The sequence below is a fragment of the Lampetra planeri genome, chromosome 21 (assembly GCF_965212315.1).
Source record: "Lampetra planeri chromosome 21, kcLamPlan1.2.h2, whole genome shotgun sequence".
In the NCBI taxonomy this organism is placed as follows: domain Eukaryota; kingdom Metazoa; phylum Chordata; class Hyperoartia; order Petromyzontiformes; family Petromyzontidae; genus Lampetra; species Lampetra planeri.
Window position 1 is genome coordinate 9,220,044 of NC_136127.1, and position 23,251 is coordinate 9,243,294.

At 44.8% G+C, this 23,251-nt stretch overlaps 2 protein-coding genes across 2 annotated transcripts in view; both read left to right on the forward strand.

Annotated features, from left to right (window-relative positions):
• Window positions 1–23,251, forward strand: part of TTN (titin) — a 340,888-nt gene that overhangs the window by 45,595 nt on the left and 272,042 nt on the right. Inside the window, exons 32-41 of the mRNA XM_078603948.1 lie at window positions 332–592; window positions 1,366–1,507; window positions 3,005–3,173; window positions 4,108–4,339; window positions 5,608–5,892; window positions 7,611–7,739; window positions 8,703–8,891; window positions 9,892–10,674; window positions 11,356–11,772; window positions 12,735–12,755. Coding sequence (XP_078460074.1) covers window positions 332–592; window positions 1,366–1,507; window positions 3,005–3,173; window positions 4,108–4,339; window positions 5,608–5,892; window positions 7,611–7,739; window positions 8,703–8,891; window positions 9,892–10,674; window positions 11,356–11,772; window positions 12,735–12,755 — 2,628 coding nt within the window. The remainder of the gene's footprint in view (window positions 1–331; window positions 593–1,365; window positions 1,508–3,004; window positions 3,174–4,107; window positions 4,340–5,607; window positions 5,893–7,610; window positions 7,740–8,702; window positions 8,892–9,891; window positions 10,675–11,355; window positions 11,773–12,734; window positions 12,756–23,251) is intronic.
• On the forward strand, window positions 13,598–22,769 carry LOC144724648 (uncharacterized). The gene has a single exon (XM_078603947.1). It carries the CDS (start codon window positions 14,132–14,134, stop codon window positions 22,646–22,648), a length of 8,517 nt encoding a protein of 2,838 aa, XP_078460073.1. The 5' UTR covers window positions 13,598–14,131; the 3' UTR covers window positions 22,649–22,769.

Sequence of the window (23,251 nt, forward strand, 5' to 3'; positions counted from 1 at the left end):
AAATCATAACATTCTCACGCGCATAATTGCATGCATGTATCAAACATAATTATTTTCACTCTCTTAAAAAAATACGTTATTATATGCTCTTATTATATTTTCATTCTTAGTGATTTAGTTGCCATACATTACGTAGATACGAGTACTAAACTAACTTCAATGCATAAAAAAAAATCACAGTAAAGCATTTTATTATTATTTGAAAAGCAGATAAATTCTTAACCAATTTTTTGCCCCAAATAAATAGCTTTGACTTGGCCAATTCGTGCGTTGCCGCTTACCGATGCGCTTACAACCCGGGCCATGAATCCGCACGTGTTCCCCGCTGCAGCGATCCTCATCACCTCGATGATGAAGGACATCAAGGCGGAGGAAAAGGACACCATCACCTTCGAGGTGAACGTGAACTACGAGGGCATTACCTACAAGTGGCTGAAGAATGGCGTCGAGGTCAAGTCGACCGACCGCTATGTCGTCCGCACCAAGACGATCACCCACTCGCTCACTGTGCGCAACGTGCACTTCGCCGACGCGGCAGAGTACACCTTCGTGGCCGGCTCAGCCTCCACGACGTCGACGCTGTTTGTCGAAGGTCGGTTATCTCATCTGCTGGTGTCACTCTTGCAACTGATTCTAGCGCAGGTTTTTTTAGTTGTCCTTCCCCCGAACCTCCGATTAGCATGGTTGGCTACGTATGGCGTGAATGTAGTTCAACGTACAAGCATACACCCCCCCGCCACCCCGTGTCCTCGTCGTAGGAGATTTGTCACCGCGAACCGGATATGTTTTGAGAGTGGTCGGCAAACATAACTTTGGTCCGCGGTTGCGGGACTCCTCGCTCCTCGTGTAGTGCGACCACACACGTTAGGTTCGCCCTCAGCAGTGACAATTGGCATCCCACGGCAGGTTAGTGGGACCCTGGGTAACGTCGGCATTTCACGATGATCACCGAACTTCCAGGAGTGACAGCGACGTCACCGCAGGTTAAGTGGGAACCCTCGGTGATGATACCATTGACAAACACAGATGTGTCACCATTAGACCAGTGGCAGGACAGACGTTGGCAGAGGAGTAGATAGTTCTCAGTGCGCCGTCAGCCAACGACCAGCACACCAGGACACGGGGATCTAGCGAAACGAAGGAAGGGACGGCGAGGTGCAATGGCACCAATGAAATTGGCCGTGATGAGCTCTTGACCACAACTAATTGTGCCGACTCAAGCATTGTTCGTAACAATTGCTCGGTAAAAAAAAAAGCTATCACCCAAGTCTTGAGATGGGTGTCGTGCACTGCAAAAGTGATTTGTTGTTGTTGTTGTTATGTAACGGTCACCTTTCTGTTTGCCACGTGTTCTCCCCCCCTTAGCGCGACACATTGACTTTAGGAAACAGATTAAGGACATCAAGGTGATTGAGAAGAAAAAGGCTTCCTTTTCGTGCGAGATCTCCGAGCCGAACATTGAAGTTCAGTGGCTGAAGGACGGCCAGCAGTTGGAAGCAAGCGACAGGTAATTATCATTTTGATTTAAAGTTTTCGTGACTGCACGGATTCATATTCTTGGTTCTTTCGGTAAAGTCACGTAGAAGGGAAAAAAAATGAAACAATAAAATTATCACGACGTTTCGACTGCAACACAAGCAGTCATCATCAGGTGTGAAATCCACACCTGATGATGATTGCTTGTGTTGCAGTCTCAGGTCTAAAAAAAATCACATGGATAATCAAGGAGCATTCAGTCAATATCTTAAATGTTGCAGTCTCTTTTCTAATTCGGCACCTTACTGACTAGTGTGGTCAAAGATGATTGTACTCAGAATGTTCTTTTAACAAAACAATTTATTAATAATAATGAAAAACCACGAGCGAACACAAAGCATGGCACACTCCGACTTACACCATATCCGGGAAAAGAATGGATCCCTCCCTTTTACCATGACGACCAGTGTCACAATTGTCTACAAATGTGACATTAAAATTTCAATTATTATGCCAATTGAATATAAGTATCGTTTATCACCGTCCTAATTCACATGATGTGAAGATGTGCTATGAAGATAGGTCATAGTGAGAACCACGCCTAAATATACGTGTTTTTATTTAAAGGCAGTGTTGGCTTTTTTGTAAAAAAAATTTTACCTACGTGACTTTACCAAAATAACTTAAGAGTATGAATCCTTGCAGTCACGAAAGCTTCAAATCTAGAATTCATACAGATAACTTAATGTCAATTATATGCCGAGGATATTTTTGACAAGCGATCTCATAATGAGCTACAGTTAACTCTCAGTTTTGTATGAGCGGGATTATCCAGGCTGTTGGTTAACTGTGCTCGCGACCAAATAAATGAAATTTCTTTGTTCACACCGGTTTAATATATCGCTGATCCTAACTCATCGGAGGTCAGTAATTCAGTAATGCATGTGCCTGAAAAACAGTTCAGCACGTGAACTGATTTGTTTAAGAAACATTCAAACCTGACAGCACATTCTGCGTTTTCAGCCCCATTCTACATAGGCAATAAATACGTTCATAGCCTAATGTTTATATGTATAGTATTATTCGTGATTTGTTTTACGCGGTAAAAATCGACACCTGATTACCCTGGATATTCGAGAGGACGAATGGAAAGCTATAAAATATCCAGTGTGCACCTAGAACGGACCATGGAGCATATAACGACACAATGCCCCATTCACAAATACGAATGAGGTGTCATCACAACGAGTGATACGACACTCCGCTACTCCTAACACAACTATCGCGCTCCACCACCTAAATTATGGTTGTTCCTCTCCACCGACATTAGTCGTACAAATAAAACATATCGACAATAGACTGCATTTTAAGTTGCAAGGACACTGTAATGAAAATTACGGGCTTGTATGATGACCATATACTTAAAAATCATTTGCCAAACAGCTTCTTGCGTAGCAGCTTGGCCCCATGCGGATTAACCTGGTGCTCATGCGTGCGACTGTCGCTCCCGTCATCCGCTCTCGTGCAGGATTCAGTTTGTAAGCGAGCGGTTCGTGCACAAGCTGGTCATCCCGCGGGTGAACATGTCGGACGCGGGCACGTACAGCGTGGTGGCGGGCAGCAACGTCTCGACGGCAACGCTCTTCATCGAGGCGCGCCACATCGAGATCTCCAGGCCCTCGTCCATGTTCGTCGAGGTGAGAGCCGACCCCGAGCTAGGGCCGGCCCGCGGAATTCGGCGCGACACGTCGCTCGTGTGCGTTGCTGAGCGTTCGCGCCGTTATCGTCGTCGGCCACGATCAATCCACCGCTGACTCTGACGTTTTTTGTCGAACTGCAGCATGTTTTTGGCACTCGCTGCACAGGTGAGAGCGGTTTGAGCCTGGTGGCCACCCTGGTTAATGCCCTGAGTGTGTTAACCGCAAATTAGGCCATGTGATTGCCGGCGTCACGGTCGAAAGTGACCCACAAATATATTTGTGTAAAACCACACAGCAACATATCTCGCTACTCACAGATTACATCCGTCTGTCAGACATAGTGGGGAGGGTGGGGCGTTGTTTGACCGTACTTCATCACGCTGGTCAGTGCGGGTTGGTGAAGTGGGGGGAGGTATCCATGACCGGTTTAGATGACTAACATTACCACTGATGTTAACCATGGCTAGGAATTAAACTCAGCGCGCAAGGTTCACAACATAGTGCGCTAAACACTGCGCCACCGCTACACCCTTCTGAATTTAGCCTTCTGAAATTTCTGTAAGAGCAAATGTATTTGGGAACTACGGTGGCGAGATGTTAACTACCTCGCCTGGTATACAGGAAGCCGTGAGTTCAATCCTGACCCTGACACCTGTATATTTTGAGTTTGCATGTTCTCCCTGTGGTCACATTGATTTTTCTCCGGGTCCTCCGGTTTTTCCCTCCACACTTAGAATCAACATGCGTTTGGCTGCTATACATTTTCCACAAGATGATAAGCCACCTTGTTGAACTGTCATTTGTTGCCAGGCCGAATTCTGAAAAAGATCTATAGAATAAAAATTGCTCTAAATTTGTTTGCAATGTACAGTACACCTATATATGTGACGCATTTCAATCGATCAATCGTGCTGGCGTGTCTCGACAACAGGTCATGGAGAAGAAGCGGGCGGTCGTGGAGTTTGTGGTGAATGAAGACGACGTGGAAGCGCTGTGGCTGAAGGACGGCGTGCAGGTCGACTTCTCGGTGGAAGAGCGGCACGAATACGTGGTCGAGCACCACGTGCACCGCATGGTCATCACCGAGTCCTGGCTGACCGACTCCGGGAAGTACACCTTTGTCGCCGGGAAATCCCGCAGCGAGATCACCCTCATCGTGAACGGTGAGTTCGGTCAGGGCGCGTTTTAAAACGGCCTCGCACCCCGGGCCAACTGGACCGCATTTCCAGTCATGCTCTTTGGTTCTTTCGGTAAAGTCACGTAGGTGAAAAAATAAAATAAAGAAATAAAATGTAATGTAATAAAATAAAATAAAAAATTAATAATTAACCAATTAAATCACGACGTTTAGGGTGCAACATAAGCGCCCGTCATGTGTTGCGCCCGAAACGTCGTAATTTGATTTATTTCTTATATATAAAACTTTTTTTTTTTACTTTCATCTGCGTGACTTTACCAAAAGAACAAAAGAGTATGGATCCTTGCAATCACGAAAACTTCAAATCTAGAACATTTCCAGTCACTTTTTAGTTATTTTCCCGTCAATCCCACCACTGCATTTGAGGGCCTCCTCCCACACCGTGCGGGTCGTGGGGGAGGCTACTTGAACGGGTGTCACCCCACGCTGGTCAGTGTGGGTTGGCGAAGGCGGGGGGGCGTCGGCGTGGGGCTATAGATCTACAGGACAACAGCCACCTGCGACAACCTCGTTACTTGCCAAATGTTATCACCGATTGAAGCGGCAGGCTGCCGATAATTTTAAAAAGCAATTTTACCGCACGCCAATGTCCAATACTAATCACATCACTTTTTTAAAACGTTTCACGTGAAAAATGCACGTTTCGACTAATTTTTTTTTCATTTTCAAAATCAGTGTGTGGTAAGGGGGTTTAAACATAGGCAGACTGCCGCTTACATCTGTTGAGATGGCAAATATGAGGATGTCATAGGTTAGCTCCAGGGGTTTTATGTCCTCAGCAGAGGGCAGTGCAGTATAATCCACTGTTGTACTTTACTGCTATGCTCCCACGTCTAGGGTCCCCACATGATTGTGTGTGTGGACCTGTAATGTAGTTCATGGTAGTGTAGCGGTTAGCGCGCTGCACTACGAACCCAGCCACCCAAGTTCGATTCCCGCTCACGGACAACACCGGTGACGATTATCTGAACTGGTCCTGGGCCTCCCCTAGGTCGACTCAGCCTCAAATGAGTCCCTGACGTGGTGTGTAAACATCACCACTGGAGAAACACAGGCGTCCGGGCGTGCTGTTGGCCACCCACCCCCTCATGTGCCGTGCCGGCCTTCAACAGTCTGCTCAGGCTATATGGGGGATCTCTGTCTTTGCAATGTACACGGGGTGAAAATGGCCGGTCTAAAAAATTATTCTCTTGCAAACTGCGTTCCCCTCCCTCCCGCCCGCCACGTGTATAGCCCCGGAGGCGCCGCGGTTGCTGAGCGCGTTCGAGGGCCAGACAGTGGAGGCCGGCGAGCCGGCGCGGCTGTCGTGCCGCATCACGGGCAAGCCGGACCCCACCGTGTTCTGGTACAAGGACGAGCAGCGGCTGCAGTCGGGCTTCAAGGCCAAGATCCTGCACGACATGGAGAGCTACACCCTGCTGCTCATCGAGACCTTCACGGAGGACAGCGGCGTGTACAAGTGCGAGGCCACCAACGACTACGGCTCCGTGTTCTGTGCCGCCACCCTCACCGTCGAAGGTGAGCGTCCCGCGGCCCTTTGGCGCCGACACTTTTTCCTTTTATTTTTACGACAGTACAGAAGCAGGACGGAGCCAGAGTACACGTGAGACAGAAAAATGGTTGACGCGCACGTTTAAAATAACAGTCCTTCCCTTGCCGTGATCTAGGATGGTGAGAACATGTGCGAGGGAGAGAGAGAGTAAAAAAAAGAGGGGAGAAATTATACGAGAGGATATCAAAAGCGTTAAAAGTAAGATGGTAGAGAAACAGGTGATAAGATGAGAGCGTGTCAAGGGTCAAGTCAGGCACAAATTAACAAAGGGGCCCAAAGTAAAAAAAGTCATCATATTTAACCAGTGTTCGAGTGTGGGTTAGTCACTGTTTTAAAGGGCGGACGCGGCAGCGCTCGGCATAAATAAACCAAGCAAAACGCTTCGGGCCTCAAAATACTCAAGGGGCCTCGGAGTCATGCAAACGATATGGGTGGATCAAATACCCACCCAAATCCTCATAAACATGACTCGATAACTGACATAAAAGAGCTGAATAATCTCTCTCATGTCGCTATTTTCTTTCTGTCTCTTCAGTCATCTGACTAAACATCAATGTCTTATCTACACCTCTCTCATCTCACTACGTCTGTATCTCTTGTTTACATCTCGCACGTTATCTCGCAAGGATTGTATGAAGTTAAAGGTGGCTTTCCAAAATTATGTTGTGTTTTGGGCACCCAGTGGGCTAACCCCCCAATTTAGTGAGGCATTACAAAAACTCAAGGGGGGGGGGGGGTGCATGACAGTCAATTGTTAAACATACTTACAAACGTGCAACAGATTTAGTCACAATATTATCAATTGTTTTGCATATCATGAATTCTGCTCTAGCCCCCTCACCATCCTTTGTTCACGAGGAAAGGGGCTGCAATGCGTTTTGCTTAATTGTAGTCATTTTTTGTAATCAACGTATTTTTGACTTGACTGAAACAATTTAGCCACCCCACTAATGCTACGGGGCTGACTCTCTCTCTCTCTCTTGGGTTTTCTGCCCAATAGGTCCACGGCTGTTTCTCCTTGCCCCCCCCCCCCCTCAAACCCGACCTGACCCAAACACCCACCCACATCCACCTTCCAATCCTGTATGTTAGTGATTCGATTCCAAATGAATGCAATTTTGAAATGGTTACATAATCTTTTCTTTAGCTTTGAACTTTTACCTTATTTGTTCTGCCAACAGTTACCCATGTTGACAATGTGTTTCATTAAACAGTGATACTCTCTTAAATTTCGATTTAAAGCTTTCGTGACTGCAGGGATTCATCTTCTTGGTTCTTTCGATAAAGTCACGTAGAAGGGAAATAATACAAGAATAAAAATAAAACATAATAAAATAATTCTCACGACGTTTCGGCTACAACGCAAGCAGCCGTCCTCAGGTGAAGAATGAAACACCACCAAGCTTGGAGCGTATATTTAAGCTGGGTTGGAGGGGGAAGGAGAGCGCCTTGACAAAATAATTTGCATATCAAAAGTGATACTCTCTTCAATGCACATAACTTTGCAATTATCGTAAACATGCTTCAGTGTTCCCTCTTATTTTGAATGCACAATTTTTGTTTTCAATAATGTGAATTGCGCGAGTGAAGTTGCTAAGCTTGCCTCGACGCCGCAATCGATCGCGGCACGGCAACCTATAACGCATCTCCGTGGGTTGTTGGTTTGCTCTGCGTGCTTTTCCAGTCAAAGAACCCGTGTCTCCACCGGTGGAGGCCGTCCCAGCCAACCCTCCAGTGCTCCTCGAGCCCATCCAAAGCACGTCCACACAGGAGGGCCACCCCGCCAGCTTCCAGTGTCAAGTCACAGGCACCGGTACGTTGTCCTCCCTTTCTCGCCAAGAATTGTGCTGATATGTATTTTTTACCTTAGTCATACAATTACTTTTTTTCTACAATTGTATTCATGTTCGATAATAGAGTTTTTTTTTTTTTGGGGTGAGATCACGTAAATATATAAATGTGTCATTAAACCCGCCACCACCCGACACAGACAATTAGAGTATGGTTTGTCATGTAAAACAAAACGTGCCAATTCGTTATGAGTTCAGCACACCGGTATGTTGGATAATGAACCCACAACATTTACAATTCGAATACCGTGACGTTTCATGCTGTTGGCATCGTGGCGTGGTTTGAAGTAACGATCATTTGGAGCTCTCACAGAGTGGTTCAGAACCCCCACTTTGGGGAACGGCCCACGGAAGGGGATAACACAGAACTACTTCTAAGATCCCATCAAGTGACCTCTTATCCACACTTGGGGACCGGTTTTAATCATGGGCGATTGCCTCGATTCTAACTCGTGGTCTCAGCAGTTCGAGTAGGCCGCTTTTACTGTTTAACACGTATGCTTTCGCGATCAATATCATCTATAATAGAGGTTTTTTGGGATAGATCGCGTAAATATATAAACATGTCGTTAAACCCGCCACCATCCGACACAGCCAATTAGTGAGGTTTGTCACTTTAACAGAACATGCCTATTCGTTACTAGTACAGCACTCCAACACAATGGTGTGTTGGGTGGTGGCGGGTTTAACGACAGATTTATATATTTACGCGATCTAACCCAAAAAACCTGTATTATGGACGCTTTTACTGTATCGCATTGGTATAAATAATTTAGCGTTGATAATTTGCAGCACACGAAGAATACATTAGAATAGCCTGAATGACCTGAAATTTTACATTCATCTTCGGCGCAGCTATTTTGAGCCGACCGTGATAAACGCGCGATACAAATTATAGTTGCAGCTCTTGTTTTTGTTGACTACAGATCTTGAAGTGACCTGGTACTGCAATGAAAAAGAGATCAAGCCGTCCAAGTTCTTCAAAATGACAAACTTTGAGGACACCTATCAGCTGGAGATCATGGAGGTCTTCCCGGAGGACGAAGGCCAGTACAAGTGCGTAGCCAAGAACTCCATGGGGGAAGCAATGTGCAGCGCTACTCTCAACCTCGAAGGTATCTTACCCACGACCTAATTTGCGTTCTCATATTTTCGCCCTTTAATTTTCATCCCACGTGTTTTTTGAAAGTGCGAATCTTTTTGGAAAAGTTTAGTTTTTGTTGTATTTACACAGTTGAAGGTGTAATTGGTATTCACTCAATGCAACAGTGTGTGTGTGTGTTAATGCTTTGCACACATTAATAAGGCTAACCGTTTCATTATGTTGTACCAGCTTTGAAAGCATGGGTAATATTACTAATTTCATCACGCCATGCTCGGAGCTGATCGTAATTTTGTCGTTTTTGTTTTGTATTTTGAAACAAAAAAAAAAATAGTACGTACCAACCAGCATGTTGTTTAAGTCACTATATTGTACTGTGTATTATGTATCAGCTGGGGAAGTTGTGATTATTTCCCACTTTTTCAAGACCTTTAAGGAAACAAACAATTCCATTTCAAAGCCATGTCCTATACCAATATTGTTATAACTGCACCTAACACATTAAAATTAAACCCTCGTCACAATCAACTTGCCGTTCTCCCTATTAACTGAAAATCTAGTACAATTCATCACTCACCAAAATATTTTTTCACAAATATAACGACATTCGTCACAAATTCCCTGAAGCCACGCCTCCGGCACACCAGCTTGAATCATCGCTCTGACGCCACCGTTTTAACCGTATTAACCAGGTAAGTCCATGCCGGGCCATTTTCCACTGCCATCATTTTATAATGCGGCTGCTCCTCTGTATATTTAATCAACTAAGAACTCATCTTCTAAAATACAGCATAAGCTGCACAATTATGCCATGGCAATAACAAAAATGCATTTGCTGAAATACAAGAGGTGTCTTCACAATGTTGCCTTTAACTTATCATGCCAAAAAGCTTTGCTTTAAGAAACTAAAATGAGAATGTTTTATTTTTGCAACTATATTGCTAAACCTGGTTACTGCTCCCAGGCAGTGCAATAAGACGGCAATGCTTTTTTCTCTTCTTCCTATTACTTAGATATCAATCAGCAAATTCTAGTTAAGAGCCAGACCTCTTCAGATAAGGAAGAAGTATTGGCAACATCGACTCCAAGTACCCCTGCCACAGTTCAAACAGTAAAGACAAGTGAAGTTGTAACAGAGAAGGTTACACAAGAAAGGGAAAAACACATTTTAAGTGAAACAATCGAGACAGAAAACAAGATGATGCAAGCCCCTAAGTTTGTTTATGAACCCGGAGATGCCACCATAGAAGAAGGAACTCTGGTTCGGCTGAAGTTTCAGATTTTAGCCATTCCTGAGCCACAGATTATGTGGTTCAAAGATGACAACGAAGTTACGGAAAGAAGAGGTCTCAGGATATCCACAACAACCGAGTCTGGCATATTCTCCGAAACCCACGTAATCATAGAAGACATACGCAAGGAAGATTCTGGCAAATACACGTGCAAGGCCATAAACCCCGCTGGCGAGGCATTCTGTGAGTCCGTGGTGTCCGTTGTTTCCCGGGCGGCCAAGCTTAAAAAGCCAAAGTTCACTCTTGGACTGACGGATCAGAAGGTCACGATGGGTCAGCCAGCACAGTTTATTTGCTCGGTTCGAGGGCCTCCGTTTCCCATGGTCACTTGGTGTCACCAAGGAAGCCCCATAGAAGAAAGCCAGAAGATTAAATTTGCTCAGAATGGCAGCGTTTTTCTCATGACCATCTTGGATGTGGACCCCGAGGATGATGGGTTGTACACCTGCATTGCGACGGACGAAGCCGGAGAGGAGAAGACTGAAGCTGTTTTGACAGTAGAAGGTGATTTTCCCATTAGATAGTCATCTCCCAATAATGATTCACATCAATGTATTACAAATCAAATAACGCTATATCGTTTACAATGATTGAGCACATCAAATAATACATTCTGTGGTATCACTCGATCATTCCATCTGAAACTTTTACTAGAACGATACTCTCCCAAAACGTGGGATAATCTCTGAGAACCAAATATTATTTCAGCAATATGTATTCTATGGATGATCATAGCTATTTCAAGTAAGCTAAATTAACAAATTTAACATTATAATAAAATGTCGTGTAATATCATATAAATAATACCATTTGTCAATCCAGTGCTGGAAGAAAGTGTCCCCCACACCATGTTGGCCATTGGTGTCGTTTGACCATACTTCACCATGCTGGTCAGCGCAGGTTGGTGAAGAGGAGGCCCCAGCACAGGATCATACATCGCAATTTTCTCTCCACTAATATCGGCCATGGCCCGAGAATCAAACTCGGGTCGTTGGGTTCTCAGCGTGGTGTAGCGCAGTGTTCGCAAACCACTGCATCGCCGCTTCACTCCTCAACAATGAATTTACGTACCGTAACCTAAATCTTGTTATCTTTGTAAAAGTAAAAAAAAAACCCAACTCGAATTGTCTGATTGAACTAGCGCTCAATTGTATTTATCGTCCCCTTACATTTTTTTTTGTTCAGCCGACCCAGCCGGTTTGAGGGGAAAGCCAAATTATTCTCAGGAAACGCCTGAAACGGTGCATCCGAGGCAGAGCACTGCCGCTCCTGAGTACTCGGACGTCGTCGCTTACGAAGACCTGGTCATGACCCCGCCGTACCCGCCCGAGTTCACAGAGGAGCTTCCCTCCGAGGCCCACGTGGAAGAAGGCGACAGTGTCATTCTGGTGTGCCGCGTCAAGGGGAACCCCATCCCTGAAGTCATTTGGCTGCACGATGAGATCAAAATCGAGGACTCTCCGGCCGTGTCCATGTTTTACAACGGATGGATTTGCTGCTTGCAGTTAATGACAGTTATGCACGAAGACAGTGGCGCATATTCTTGCAGAGCCTTCAACAGTGAAGGAGAGGCAGTCTGCAACACCCGACTCAAAGTGTCAGGTTGGAAACTGTCTGCATGGAGTTGGCTGAACCTGCTTAACTAAAATTTTTTTTCTTCTTCTTCCACCAATTCCATGTATTAATCCCGAAGCATAAAACAGTGTTGCCATCTCTTTTCCGGTACCTCTTTAACATCATCGCTATAACCACTCCACTCCTTGACCTGTTTTTCAGTGGTTGGCTTTTTTTCTCTTTTCACTTCGTGTTCAGCTGTTGATCAACAAACCTTTACCACTTATAAAAAAAACACAATGAGACACTTCATCACCTCCTTGTTGTGAGTCTTTCCAATAACCTCCCATAAACCTCAAGCCATTTACCTACCGTTTTCCCTCAATGACACAGGCTGACTTCCTCAAGAAGTATCTTCCCGAGCTGATATATATATACTTTTTATAGACTGTGAAATGTCCTTCCAATAAAAAAAAAACTTGTTTGTTTTCTGCTCCCGGGTTTATTTAACAATTTTTATTTTTTACAATGACTGATTTCAATAAGCAAGCATGTATGAGTCCAATCCTCCATACGTGAAAAGAACAATGAAAGAACATTCACATGGCTATGTGTTGGACATGGCACAGTCTGTAATGTTCACGTTAAAACTGCTCTTCTTCATACATTACCCATGTGTGTTGATTTACAAAGTCAGTATTGGTGAGAATGTCATTGTGTAAACAAAGTTTTTTTTAACAACAAAAAAAGGTCTTGTGTAAATGTTTTCCTCCACAGTGTACACTATTTAAGTTATTCTCAACCTAATGGTGTCTAATGCTATACTTGTGTTTTGCACAGCTGACTTTAATATTGTGTTTAGTTAATTTTTACATTACTTAAGATCAGGAGCCAGTGTAGGTATGTGGTTAAATAGTGGAATATAAGTTGAGAATCATTGCTAAACGTTTCTGATATTTTCTGTTGATTCGCCATTAACCGGTGTTTTCTTTATTATTTTTATTTTGCAGCTCTTCAGCCAGAGGTCAAAGGTAGGCATGGTTTCTTTCTTACAATAATTCAGGGAATATGTCTTACTATATATACACATACAAGTAATGTTAAAATGACCAAACACTACGTTGAACAATTGCTAATGCTGTTGGCATATTCACCCTTCAAGTAATGTAATTCGTTGTTTTATCTTTTTTTTAAATGACAATGTGTTGTTTTATGGTGACATGTGGCTTGCTTAATACCCGAGTGCATATTTTACATGCGTGTGGGTGTTTGTGTGGGTGTTTGTGTGACTATAACTTGATGATTCCAGCTTCTCTACAAAACAATATTCATGCAGGGTCGCTGTTCCAGCAAGCTCGCTAACAGTTCACTTGAGGGCCTTGAGACTTGACAGTCAAATAAATACCCACAACTGATATTTTCTGACAATTCCACCCACGATACATACTTTGCACATTCCTTTTTGTACGCACATGCACAGTATCTTTCTTTATCAGTGGTCCACAAAATTGTGGAATATGATGTGATGATGTATTGGTATTGTTGATCGTTTATGGTGATATGAACTGTGCAAAAGGTGTCCTAGCTGACAACATATATTGGGTATTAATTCGTAGAATATAAAACTTGGAGTCCTTAACTGACCTGGCTTGCAGACAGCATTCCTTCTTTAGCCTTCAGGCCTCTGCTTCATTGCATGACATAAAAGTCATTTAAACATCCCATAATCTCCAAGCTGTATTGGTTCGAATAAACGTCTGTTCACCGAACAGCAGTGAATTTCAGCCAATTTCTGCGTAAAATAACAAATGCTGGTGGCCGAAATTTTTAATTCTGCATACTTGTCATAGAAAACGGATATGTTGGGTTTTTTTTACTGAGCTTTTTGCCGCTTTACCACGAGGGTCAGAGAGGGCATTCGTTCTGCTGTGTGCAAGTCAGGCGAGGTTACCATTTTTTTTTTTTACAATGGCGGAATCGTATTCTTAGATTATTATTTTTTCCTGCAACCGAGTTTCACTCTGCAAACGATTTGCAAGTAATTATTATTATGAGAGAAAAGTTGTTTTTAGAAGTCTGTAGAGGAAGACATTGCAGCACTATCTGAAGATCCAACGACCCAGATTCTGTGACGCTTATTGTCACAAGTCTAACGTTTATTCGAACAAATATGGTGAGTTGGACTATTCACGTTTTTCTATTTCACTTATAACATCCTTCTTGCTTGCTACGTTTGCATGCATTACATAAAACAATTACGCATTCAATTTTAAACATTTTCATTCATTTGAAGTTTGCATTGCAATTTTTCTTCCCTGAATTTAGACGTAATTTTTCCTTTTTTTTTACAGAATGGGGCTTTATTGATGGAAGCGAACATTCAATCCCCAGAGGAGGAATCACAAGGATGCAACCATACATGGATGAAGACCTGAATCATGAAATCCTTTCTGCTCACACCACCACTACATCTTCCAATAGACCTTGGACAGAAAACATAGCACCTACATTCACACAGTCACTGAAATTCGTTTCAGTAAAAGAAGGTCAGCCTGCTGCTTTCCACTGCAGAATTCTTGCAAACCCCACTCCCAGCGTAACGTGGTATCTTAATAACAGGCCCCTTCAGAAAAATGCCCGATACAAGGTTACAATTAAAAGCCAAATGCACGATAATGTCTCCTCCCTGGAGATCGAAGCTGTTCGGCAGCAGGATTCTGGAAGCTACAAAGTGTTTGCTATCAATTCGGAAGGGTCAGCCGAGTCCATCGCTTCTCTGATTATTGCAATGCATGATCAGCACAATGTGAATTACCTGGCCCTTTTGAGGAGGGGGCGTAGGACCCGTCCTGGTGATTCGGCATTAGAGCAGAAGCAGGCAGACCTTGGCAGGTTGGAACTGCGGCATGTCGGGTCTCCTTATCAAAATAAACATTTTGACATCTTTCCTCGAGCGCTGTTCTCAGAGCGGCTGATAACTGGAAAGGTGATCGTTATCAAGAAATCTGCACTTCCGCCAAAGAAGAAAATTCCACCCAGAGTGGCTCTTCTGCCCTTCAGCCCTGCTGCATCAAAGTTGCCAGAGGCAGCCCCTCTCAAAACGGTGAAGAAGGAGAGGAGACTCGTTGCTCAAACGTCTCTTGACAAAGAAATTGAACGCAAGCTTCAGCTCCTACGGGAAGCTAAGAAGAGGGTTTTGGAGAAAAGGAGAGCAGAAAAAGAAGGCCTGCCTTTACCCGAGGCCTCGTCTTCAGAGACCGGTCGACTGGCAACCATGGATGATGATAAACAATCATTTTCTCAGTATAAAATGGTCACTTACATACGTGGTAAACCTAAGCAGGCCGTGCCAGGTGATGAGGGCTATACACACGTAACAGTTGCAGAGAAAACAAAGGCTTTTCAAGTGAGGATGGAGAAGATCCTTGGGTTACATACGGACGAAGTGCAAATAAAACCACTTGAAGAAAAAGAACCCATGGTTATCCATTCGTTTGAAAGAATCAAAACTCTTCGAGATAAATTCATGAAACAAGCTGAACACAAGCAAGCTCATGTGCCCTCGGAGCCACCACCACAGCGTATGAAGATCAAGGAAATGTTCGAGACTTCCTCTAAAATCAGCAACAAGCCACCTTTAAAACAAAAGCCCTGGCAAGAAGAACTCCTGTCTCAACTGCCGTCTGCTGAAATGCCATCATTTTCAAAGAATAGTTTAACATCAGAAATACATTTTGAACCATTTGGAGAATCTATTGCTCAACAGCAGGAAAGCAAAGGTGGGATTAGGTCAGAGCCTGCTGGGGGTGCCCTTGAGAAAAAAGATATTCAGAGAGCAGACGCTTCTAGTCACGGTGACGACATAATTAAGACGGTTTCGGAAATACAGACCAGAACCCTCCCACGGGGCTCTGTATTCGACACGTTGCCCGAGTCTAGCGTTGCCACCACAAAACCTCCTCTTACTTCTGACAAGAAGGTATCGATTAAGCTTTCGGGTGATCTGAAAGGGAGAGAAGCTACTGCAGAAACGCCTGCTCCGAAGCACCATGCCTTGCAAGAAGGTACAAAACAGAAACCCACGGTGACCATGGTAAAGAAAGAACATCAATATCAAATTCCACCCATGATATGCTTATCCGAAGAGTCTGATCCAGAGATCGCCGATATTATGGGCTCGTTCTCAATGCAGTATTTGCCCCGTGAAAGTCGCTCCCAGACACACTCCAGCGGGCTCTCTCTGCCAGTGGAGATCATGGTGACCGCACCTACTCCCACCATAGAAAGAGATGCCGAAGAAAATGAAGAGGAGGAGGAGGAGGAAGAGGAGGAGGAAGTCAGGGAGCGTTTCCATTCGACAGAGTTCACGTCGTCAGACTCGGAAGGCGTCTCGCCGACAAAAATGAAGCACAAGTTCAAATTCAAGTTTGGGGAAATGCACGAGGCTCCTCAAATCATCAAAGCGACCGAGGACATGTTTTGCATTGAAGGCGACGATGCCATGTTCGAATGCTTAGTATTTGGCGACCCAGAGCCATCGGTGACATGGGCTAAAGATATGCTGTTTTTGTGCATAGATGGGGAGAAGTACGATGTTCATGAAGGCGGGGGTCGATATCAGCTGGTTATCTACTCTGTCACGAGCAGCGATGCTGGGGATTATAGCTGCGTGGCTAAAAACGTCGTGGGAGAAGTTGAGTGTTGCTCTGCTCTGTTTATCGAAATGCCCTTCACGGAGGATTCAGAAAATCAGAAACTACATACATCATCAGTTTTTTACTCGGGGACCAGACAAAGTCAGAGCGTAGGAAGCACGCGGCAGTACGGCGATACAACATCAGAAATAAAGTTAAAGGATGTGGACGAGCAGTTCTTTACGAGTGATGAGGACATGTATGAGTCGACGGAAAGTGCAAAAATTCTACGCAGGCTAAAGGAGAATTTTCAGTCTCGATTCGATCAAACGGGACAAGAACAGTCCCCAGTTACACCAAACGTTAGCACGATACGCTTTGAGAAGCAATCCGAGGCAGTGAACGTCCAGCCTAAGTTTCCACCAACTACTGTTATGCAGGCCGATCGTTCCAGGGGTCGTGGCAGGGAGTACATGTTCAGAACCAGAGTCGATTCTCCGTACGTGTATGAAAGTGGGGGGGAAACGGACGACAGCGCCATTCTGGATGAACGCTCACTGGAGGGGTACAGGCCATACACTGAGGGGGATTACACCGAGGCAGAGGTGCTGCTGCAGGGAAGAGAGCAAAGGTTTGGCGCAGACTTGCCTTCGTCACATTACGGTGCAGGGCAAGTTGGTGTCACGTTGGCACCTGGAGAAAGGTCCAAGCTGTCTGAGGAGGAAGTAAGTGGCCCTGCCGTTCCAACCCAGCTGCTGGAATCCGTAGTGGAGGGGAGAGAGGTGGAAATGATTGAGGTCTCAGATACAGAAAAATCTGATAATGTTGGAAAAATTGAAAAGCTGCGTGCAGATGACGGCTGTAGAATTCAAGATGTAAAACAAGTAAGCCCACGGATTGTTTCGGAAAACATTATCGATGCCCGTGGCACAGAAAAATCAGAGATCATACCAGTAACCACAGAGATAGCAACGCCACTTCAAATTCAGTGCACAGTACCAAATGTTTTGTCAGTGGGGATCAAGGGTCCTCCTGAAGATAAGCCCACATACTTACAAGGCATATTAAAAGAAACGTATAGCGCTGATTTTAAGGATCGTCGGGAGTGGGAACCGGTTAAAGCACAAGTTAAAGTCATAAGTCAGGGAAACAAACCAGTGATCAGCAAGCCACGTGTTGGTTACAGTAGGGCTGTCATACAGGACGAACTCTGGCCTAGTGCAGTTGATAAACAAGCTCAAGGAACCACAGCAGAGTCCATTGTGACAGCAGGTAGCGGTGTTCTTGAACATCAAATGGATCCAGCATTTTTTGTGGAAGCCGAGTCGTCTGGTATTGCTAAAGATGGTGAGCATGTTTATTCTCCAAGCTCTAGTGTTCCGTATGAAGGTCTTACAAAAGACAGTCTGAGCAGCTCATATTTAGAAACAGAACATGTTGATATTGTCAGTACTGTGGATATGGCTGTCATACATGATGATAAATTACCACAATCTGAACAGGTGGAATATGAGTATATTCCAGAAAATAGACCAGACGGGTGGGAAAGGAAGCCTAGTGGCCCTGAAGAAAATATTCAAAAAGAAATGTTTTACTCACCAGGTAAAGAAACTAGCAAAATTGTAGTCGAGATGGCAGGCGTGTCTGTAACAGAGCCATTAGAACAGAATGCACCTACTAAAACTGTAGATCCTGAAGATTTTGCTGAAGGAAATAAAAGTTATCCTACTGAGTCCTCAAGGTCTCCACTTCGAAGCGAAAAGGGTAATGAACAGCAGCCCACAGTTTCAGCGGTTCAGGATAGTGATGCTTCAAGTGAACCAGAGAGCTATATTGTAAAGTCTGGAGACAAATCACAGTTTATTGACCAGGCCCTTGTTGGTCAAGATGTATATCGCTGGAGCCCAGTTCAGGCCCTTCAGAAACCGAAACCCTCAAGTGCTGTGCTGGAGATAAAAGGCCCCAGTTATGTTGTGGATATGCAGCAAGGCGTAAGTGAAAAAGGGGAAGAGAAGGTGATAGAAAGTCAGCAGGAAGTAGTTAAAGCCATTGATGGCGATTACATAGATCGTGAGAAGGTGGATAAGAGCAAAATAATTGTAAGTGATGAGATGCAGACGGTTTCAGCTATAGAAACAAGTGCACAACATGAAGGCATGATTAAGGCGGTGGCTGATAAAGCTGATGCATATCTAGGGAAGCCTACAGAGAAGCATGTGCTGATGGAGATTGGTTTGCATGAGGCTTCACTTGATGAGAATATCCAGATGGAATCAAGGATCGTTGATGATACTGATAAGGAATTTGACGCAAGTGCCAGAGTATTGACAACTGTTAAGGATATAATCCACGACGTACCAGTGCACGATAGACACATAGTAGATGTCCCATTCGAATCTAGTTGCAAGGATGATCATAAACAACTCGTGGAGGCAGAAAGGATGAGTGCATTTTCAGAAGATAGACAGGTGGAGTTAGTAGACACTCTGGGCACAACAACACCTGTAATCACACACGAGGAGTATGTGGAAACATCTACACAGATGCAATCAGACGCACAGATTCCACTAACTTTGCCTGGCACTGACGCCTTTGAGGAAGATAAGGTTGTCCGTGGTATCGTTGCCGAAGAAAGCGCTTTGCCAGCGTCAGAAAGTAAATGCGAACCCGTAAGTGCAGACGTTGGCGTGACGGAGAGTGAACATGCTGCAGTAAAGCATGTGCAGCATGGAGGTGTTAAGGTCGGAGACAGGAACAAGACAGTGGAAAGGGTTGAACATGAAGGCACAGCAGCATTTGCTGATGATGTGAAGAGAAGGTTACTTGATTCAACTGGAGACTACAGACTTATGGAAACCATTCACAGTGTAGATATGTCACGAGGTGTAATTGCGTCCAGCAAGTCGTCTGTGCAGACACAGCAACAGTCAGAAAAAAGTGATGTTCGTAAAGCCGAACAACTGATAGAACAGACTGCTGTGTCCATGCCAGTTGGTGATGAGTGTAGCAGAGTGGAACCCATGGGAAAGGAAGTTATGGGAGACGTTGCTCAGCAATTACCTGACACGCACGCAGAAAGTCCACTGCCTATTTATACGTTTCCAGGTAGCATTGATAAGCAAGATGAAGGTGTTTCTGTTGTACTTAAAGGCGAGAAAGAACATGGGACAGATGGAGTTACCGCTAAAGGATTCAGACAAGTGGTTGAAGGTGATCGTACTGATGATCACACTGCGGCTTGCTGTTTCACTTCTGGAATTATTGAGACTATTGAGGGCATTTCTATATCAGAGCCAGAGGGCACATTCTCAAATGCAGATTTTTCAATGGCTGTTCTGAACACAGTGACCGATAGAGAACACAGTGAGTCACAGATTAAAGCAATTTCTCCTGAAAATATTAACGTGAGTGGGGAAATATTATCGCATTCCGATTCTAATTTATCTCTCGAGAAGCAGTATAGCGCGGTTACAGAGCTACATGCAGAAATAACCACTGAGGGAGAGGTGGGATCGTCGTTCCGAGACTCAGCGGGCCTGTATGCGGAAGAGAATAAACCACGCGATGGATCAGAGAAGCAGGATGGTGAAGGTCAGTGGGTTGTAGAGAACATCAGCGAGCAAGTTGTAGACATGTCTTTTTCAGCGATGACGGGACATCGTGGAGTGGAGATAAAACTGGAACGAGGCCAACCCCTAGCAGCAGATATTACAGATTCCCAAAAACATGTAATTTTAGAAATGGGTCCGCACGCCGCGTCTGATGTAATGGGCACTGTGGGAGAGCACGTTATTTCGGAAGGTGATAAACTCATGCAGGAAAGTTACTTCCCTTCACAGCAGGAGGAGAACATTGAGGTTGTTATTGCAGTTTCAAGAACAAAAGCCACAGCAGAGGTGGATGAGATAAAGCAAGCAGGTGATGAAGATTCCCACGTTATATATGAGCCTGTTACACAGAGAGAAGATAGCATGATATTTGCAGAGTCTCTTCCTACTAAGGCTGTCGAATTGGAGAGCAAAGAGACAGAATTTTCATTGCAGCAAGACAATTCTGTTGTGTTCACCACACGGGGCGAAACTCAAGCCAGACGCAGCAGTCCCCAGCCGCTGATCCGTTATGAAACGGAAAATGTTTTTTCCATTGAGGAATTGGCATTGGCCGATGAATTGCAGTTTGGCGGTGACGGTGCCTATCGAGGTTCTGAAGATACAGGATTCTCAGCAAGTGAGACTACGTGTGAGATATCAGAGGAACAGACGGAAAAAGAGAAAGAGTTTTCGCTGAGCGACTACCTGCGTTCAACTGAGGAGCAGCAGGCAGAAAGCATCCCAAAAGGATCAGATGAACTGGTCGATACAAAATCCGAGGCCACGTTTGCCGAACCGATCATTACCTCTTGTGAGGTTGAAGATGTCACATTCGGGGCACTGTACGATTATTACCAGCAGTCGTATGAGGCAAAGCGCCCATTATCTCCCGAATCGGAAATGTCGATCGGGATGATGAGCATAAGTACTGAGGATGTGTCCGAAATCGAGGGCTATTTCACTCCAATAACTTCTCCAGATGGCTACAAAACCCCCCCAGAGTCAATGACCACACCGTCAGAGCAATACCACACCCCTCCGCCTTTCTTACCCACCGATCGTCTGTACACTCCCCCAAAGAGCTTCAGGAGCTCCGGGGAGAGCTCAGCAGACGAGGGACATGGCCCGGCTGCTCTCAAACTCACTCTGCAACAAATACGGGAAGACCAGGAAAACAGAAACTCGCAGTCACTCTGGCAGGCTTATTCAAGCGTGGACAACAAAGTAAGCGAAACGCCTCCAGCGTTCGTAAAACCGCTGACGGGCAAGAAAGTTTATGAAAATGGAACCTTAATCTTCGTCTGCGAGGTCGTAGGGAAGCCACCTCCAGAAGTTCTGTGGATGAAAGATCGACGCTTAATTCAGCCTCTGTCGAATGTGGTCATGGAGCAAGAGGGCTGTCATTACATCCTGCAGATAAAGGATGTCAAACCGACGGATGCGGGAGTGTACATGTGTGAAGCCACAAATTTCATTGGCGAAGCAAAGAGCTTGGCCAATGTGGAGGTGCTCCCAGTGTTCGACAGGAACATCGCCACGTCGCCTGTGACTCAGCATCACTTTATTGAGTTTGATGTTGACCAGGATGATCTGTCGCGATCTCCATCCCCACAGGAAATTCTCCTGGAGGTTGAGCTGGATGACAATGATGGCAGTGACTTTGAACAAGTCAAAATCATAACTATTCCTGAATATGCGGAGGACAACAAGAGCATGGTTATCTCATTGGATGTTTTCCCAATTATTTTGGGGGTACAAAATGTGGACTTAGCAAGTCGGGAAATTGAACAAGTTAACATTGACGTCGGGCCATCTGAGTCTCCGCCACGATTTGAGGGCCGCATCGCAGACGTAACGGCCCCTCTCGGAGCCAAGGCTGTCTTTGCCAGCCGCATAATAGCTGCGCCTGCTGCCAGCGTTGCCTGGTACAAAGACGACGTGAAAATTTCAAGCACGGATGGGCATTATTTGATCGCAAATAAGTCTGGATACGTTTCTCTGGAAATAAAGCATGTTTCTTTGTTAGATAGGGGAATGTATCTCTGCAAAGCGGTTAATGGCGCTGGTGAGAGCAGCTGCAGAGCCGCTCTGAGCATTTCACAAGGATCTGCAGATTATGGTGATGGAGGAGAGTCGGCGTTAGATCAGACGGCCACTTCTCAAGAGCTTGATTTCTTTGTGGCGGACAAGGGGGGGAATGAAATGTCAGAGATAGAGCTGGAATTTGAGTTTGAGAGTGGCTCCCAAATGCCAGAGCAGTGCTTGAAGCTGATCACTGCCACCCAACAAGCAACTGGCAGGGGCGGAGAGCAGTGCGTGAACGTCAACTTTGATGTGTACGCAGAGGCGTCGCAGGAAAGTGACATTCACTTTCAATCTATCGCACCTGAGGGATGCTCTTTTGAATTTTTAATCACCGAAGCACCGCCAAAGTTCACCCAGCCTCTCGGCACAAAGCGCGCTGCGCCTGGATGCGACGTGTCACTTGAATGTCAAGTCATAGGTGAACCAGCCCCAGATATAGCGTGGTTTAGGAACGACGTGGAATTGCGGGGAGGTCAGTTTGATGTGCGATCAATGGGAAAGAGACAAATCCTCACGGTGAAAAATGTGTCGAAATGCGACGAAGGCTCGTACAAATGTACCGCATCAAACAGCTCAGGCATTGCACAGACGGAAGCAACTCTCTCCGTTGGCTAAGGGTGCACACGCTCAGGGATGCTGTCGCTATTCTCCTGCTTTTAGAGCCACTTTTGTATAATGGAGTTAGATGTTTAGTGGTTGCGCTCGGTGCTTTGTGAAATTAATGTTTGTTTTAGAACCATTATGTACAATGTTTAGCTCGTTCTGGTTGCTTTATTCCATGCACTGGAAATGTTATTGAGGCGGTAGATATACATCATAGTTATTGTATTATCGTGTATTGATTGACAGTTTCATTTCTATTGCAAGTTGCTTTGTTGGAAGTGTTGTGATCTGAGAAAAAGAGCCATTTATTAATTTAAATAATATATATATACATCACTTGATAGTCATGGGAATAATTGCACAATATTTACTCACATTTGGACCCGTTTACTGCAAATGAGATAGGATTGAGTGGTATAATTCATTATAGAAAGCCCTCTCGTCAGTTTCATGAACTGCATTTGGATGGTAGAGCGTTAACGATGTATCCATTGATGTCGATTCCAATTATGAAGTACGTGATACCTGCATTTCATTGCATGTGTAAAGAATCACTCTTTTTATATTAATATTTAATGAGTTATCATAACACCTACCACCACCAGAGGTTCTACC